This window comes from Monopterus albus, unplaced genomic scaffold (genome assembly GCF_001952655.1).
Source record: "Monopterus albus unplaced genomic scaffold, M_albus_1.0 scaffold267.1, whole genome shotgun sequence".
In the NCBI taxonomy this organism is placed as follows: Eukaryota; Metazoa; Chordata; class Actinopteri; order Synbranchiformes; family Synbranchidae; genus Monopterus; species Monopterus albus.
Window position 1 is genome coordinate 763,172 of NW_018128147.1, and position 4,900 is coordinate 768,071.

At 40.1% G+C, this 4,900-nt stretch overlaps 1 protein-coding gene across 3 annotated transcripts in view; it reads right to left on the reverse strand.

Annotated features, from left to right (window-relative positions):
* Positions 1-4,900, reverse strand: part of cblb (Cbl proto-oncogene B, E3 ubiquitin protein ligase) — a 106,732-nt gene that overhangs the window by 70,242 nt on the left and 31,590 nt on the right. For all 3 annotated transcript variants that reach the window (XM_020621754.1, XM_020621753.1, XM_020621757.1), the window contains one exon: positions 1,471-1,617. In XM_020621754.1, the coding sequence (XP_020477410.1) occupies positions 1,471-1,617 (147 nt within the window). The remainder of the gene's footprint in view (positions 1-1,470; positions 1,618-4,900) is intronic.

Here is a 4,900-nt window from a genome sequence, read left to right on the forward strand (position 1 = left end):
GCTGCCCTCCACTATTCCTTTTCTCACCTGGAAAATGGAGACTCCTACATCAGGATACTCTTCATTGGCTACAGCTCCGCCCTTCAACACAGTTATCCCCCACAAACTCACCCACAAACTGTCCACACTGGGTGTGCTCCCCACGCTCTGTGACTCGCTCCTGGACTTTCTGACTGGCAGGTCCCAGACTGTCAGGATTGGCAATAGGATTTCAGCCAGCATTGTTACAAACACTGGCACCCCACAGGGATGGAGCTGGCTGATGTTCTCACCTCCATCTTCAACCTCTCCCTCAGCCAGAGCATCGTTCCCACCTGCTTTAAGAACAAAACCATCATCCCCCTTCCCAAGAACAGCCCAGTCACCTGCCTGAATAGGAGGGAGGTGGCCGGTCTGGTGTCATGGTGCAAGGACAATAATCTCAGCCTCAACATGGACAAGTCAAAGGAGATGATAGTGGACATGAGGAAGGAGAGGAGATCTCATCGGCCGCTTTTCATCCGGGGGCTCGAAGTGGAGAGGGTGAGCAGCTTCAAATACCTGGGCATCCACATCAGTGAGGACCTCACTTAGACACAACGCCACACAGCTGGTCAAGAAGGCCCAACAGTAGCTGTACTTCCTGAGGAGGTTTGGCATATCACCTAGGATCCTTTGCAACTTCTACAGCTGCATCATTGAGAGCATCTTGACCAGCTGCATCACTGTCTGGTATGGCAGCACTACTGCTATGGACCGCAAGCGCCTGCAGAGAGTGGTAAAGATTGCAGAGAAGATCACCAGGACTCCACTGCCCTCTCTGCAGAGCATTTACCACCGCAGGGTGCGTAGGAAGGCTGCCTCCATCCTCAAAGATCCCACCCACCCCCAGCACGGACTGTTTGCCTCCCTACCCTCTGGCCGGAGGTTCAGTGTGAAGTGTAGGACCACTAGACTGAAAAACTCTTTCTTTCCCTCTGCCATCAGACTCCTAAACAGCTGAGGAGTTTGTTACCAGGAAATACGTCATGTACTGTCAACCTGTACTGTTTACATTCTCAGTTTTCACATGCATAATTGCACATTGACTGTTGACTGCTGCACATGCTGCTCCCATACAGCATACATTGTGTTATTATATTCTTATATACTGTATTTTTATTATATTGCTGCATTGCTGCTTAAAATGCATTAGATTTTGTGTTACTTATTTATCTACTTTATATTTCATTTGTATTTTGTGGTATTCATGTAGACGGCAAAGTAAGAATTTCATTGTACAGGGAAACACGTTTCCTAACTGTGCATATGACAAACACTTTGACCGTTGACCCATTAAGAAATGGATAACATCCTGAGTTTAAGAATAGGAAACATCAAAACATCCTCACATGCACCACAAGTATTTTGACAGCAGCTTCTCCTTATCACAGTACATCAACATTGACATTAACTCAGAGCTGCAAAAGAAGGAGCCAGGATGATACTTACTTATCTTCAAAAAATCTCCTCCAGAAGTCAGCGGCATCGGCTTTGGTGATCCTGAACGTATCCCCCTGGAACTGTCCTCCGGGAAAGATGGCTTTGATTTCAGCCAACATGTGGCTGAAGATCAGAGACAGTTTGGTCAGGTTCCTCCTGCAGAGAAAAGGCCAGAAAAGTGAGGCAACAGTTGGTGCACCACTACAACTTCAAATGCTAAACAGACACCACAGGGAAAAATTATTTATCTTCAGAATGCTGGATATATGTGAAAATTTTGTTGACCTCAGGTTTAATGGCCCTGTTACATGGAAGCTGATCTTTCTGGACACTCTTAATCCAAGATGCAGTACTGTATACAATGAATGCTTCATTTCTCAAAAGTCTAAAAATAAATCATAAAACAAAAAAGGCTTGCATGTAAAAAGTCAGTAGCAGGGGATCCGTACTATATACCACATCTCATCTTTCACACATTCAATAAATCTGAACAAAAAGCAGTCTGTGTCACAGCCCTCAAATTGTTTTGTATTGTGAATGACACAGTCACAGTTACCAAATTCTGACATAACAGTGTTATATATTGAAAAACAAAGCTAAGTCTAGTCATTTTTCAGCCTGCAAAGTTGCTTTTGAAACGTTAAAATCCAATCTCACAGTCATACAGCATATTAAATCAGCTTGGTGTAGTTTATAGCTTTCAGACCATCTATGACTTCAGCTACATCTTGTTAAGTGTCCAGCACAGGGCAGAATGTTAAATAATGTTCATGGCAGGTAGAGGGAAAATTGTCTTTACTTCATTTCTTCCCATGTACAACAGTAAATCAGGTCTGTGGGCATGCTTCTAGTATCTCCTACTGAAGCATAAACAGCTGAATTTGATGACCCACTGAACCTTTGCACCCATAAGTGGATTCGTCTCTATTAGTGTCTACAGTGCAACAGTACTGTTGGCTACTCAGTACGGCTTTAATGGAAAAATTCAAACAGTACTTTAGAATAACATACATACACTTTGTCCTTGATTTCATGTTGCTGTTGTATTAACAAATCAAACACTATTTTCCATCACATTATATTGTATTATCATGGTTTTCTTATCTAATTTTATTGTATAGATTTCATAGTATTGTTTGATTATTGTATAGTGTCAGATACTTATATTGCACTATATTATATTTTAATATATTTTTATGATTTTTGTATTTAATAATTATCCCTGTACCTATATTTATATTGGGTAAAGTGTAGTTGCACTACTGATCTTCATTCACACAAGAAATAGTGTAAAATAGTGTAATCTACACATATATAATACAAAAAGTTTTTTAATGCTACCTAACCACTGTTGCTAATTTTATTTTTGATGTGTTTCAGTCAAATACCTTAACTCATGTTGTCTTAACTCATGTTATGTCTCTTTGCTCCTGTTGTGAGGGATCAATAAAATCTACAATTGTCATCTGTTATCTTACAACAAATCTCGTTTTGGTGTGAAAACACAAAATGAGCATTTTGTGGCTTCATAAAGCTAACAGTGTAGACATTCACGTGTCAGTAACAACTGTCTCTGAATTAGGAAAGAACAGTTTGAGTTTTCAGGGCTGGCAACACAACTAATCAAAACCAGCACTGCTGGAGTGGGATCGTCTATAAAAGAAATACCGCTATGAAATACCATTTCATTGACAGTGATGGAGCCTTCATCTAATATTTCACATTATGAGTTAAATGCTTTCAAATATAAGTTGGGTATTTCCATCCCATCTATGTAATGTACAATTATTAGTTTGCATTTAAATTGCACTTTACAAACAACTAAGTAGAGCATTGCCACAAAGCGAAAAATCATTCAAGAGCTGAATTTTCAGAACAGTGTCATTCTTCTTCACAGAAATGAAACTTTGCTGAGGTATTAGGAATTGAGTTGTGAGAATAGTGCTGAAATGGCTGAGGCGTGGTCAAGCTTACAGCCCCTTACACACATATAAATTAGCAACATTTCTAAATCCTGAAGGAAGAACACTCTGGGAGGGCTTTTTCTTTGTGAAGTGCAGGTGATTCTCCCTCTCCTCTGGGATGGGGATTTGTCTCCAGCTCCCTATGAGATTAGACCAAAGGCTCGTAAACGTTCCAGGGTAACACACAGGCACACACACTACACAGAGTGACTTTGACCAAGGTGTGAGTGTGTGGAACAAAGACAGCACAGTTGCTGTGGTGTGCTGATAACAAGCTTTGTTTGTGGGTGGGTGTGTTGTACCTTGAGTACATCATCCAAAGTCTTAATTCTTATTTCAAACCCACACAAGCTAAGATTTGGTTATCAAACCTCAATGATTCACCAGTATCAAAGAACAGCCAGTCCGCAGAATTAAGCAGCCTGTGTATGTATGTTTATGTGTTTGGGGTGATGGAGGCACCATATGTTCATCACAAAACATTTACATCTTTACATCTGTCGTGCTGGCGGTTCGGGGCGGGGGCATCACCAGTACACTCCTGGTCCTTTGTCGATTTAACATCCTTGAATTTATTAATTTATCTGATAGATAGATAGATACTTTATTACAGACTCAAGGTCCAGATATATAAATGCTAAAACCATTAAACAATCAGCAATAAATAACAATAAAAAGACAACAAGAACAACCAATAAACAACTACCCTTTTAAAAGGCAGGTATACCAGTGTTTCCAAAGTACTGAAGTATATCGCATGTCACTATATGCAATATTAGTCAGCAATAAAACAATGTTGTTTCCAGAACTATTCAAACGACAAATAAACTTATACATTAAATTTCTTAAAACAGCAGATAGTGTACTGATCCGAGATGACACAAACAATTCACTGGCACTCATCTATCTAGGCCTTTTCAATACTAACCTCAAGGCGTCATTATAGGCCACTGTCAGTTTCCTAAGACTGGCTTTTTTATAATTAGACCATAGATGAGCAGTGTACAGGGAGGTACAATAAGCTCTAAACAAAGTCAATTTTACTCCATCCGAGCACAAACCAAATTTCCGAACCAACACATTTGCTTGTGCATACAACATACGGCACTGCCGATACATATCCCCATATCCCCGTCATCAGACAAGCAATCATTTATAACATTACCCAAGTACTTAACTTCATTACACACAGTTAAAATGTTACCAGATAACTTAAAAGAAGAGAATGCAAGGGACCTGTCCTCTTTTGTGCGGCATATCATAACACTTTTAGCAGAGTTGTACTTGACATTGTGAAGCTCCCCAAACAGAGAACATACATTCAAGAGTTGCTGAAGACCTGCTGAGCTGGGACTAAAGATCACCAGATCATCTGCATACATTAAATGATTCACTATTGTACCTCCAACCATACATCCTGTTTTACACAAAGTTAGCTCCTTAGAGAGACCATTCATATAAAAATTAAACAAAAT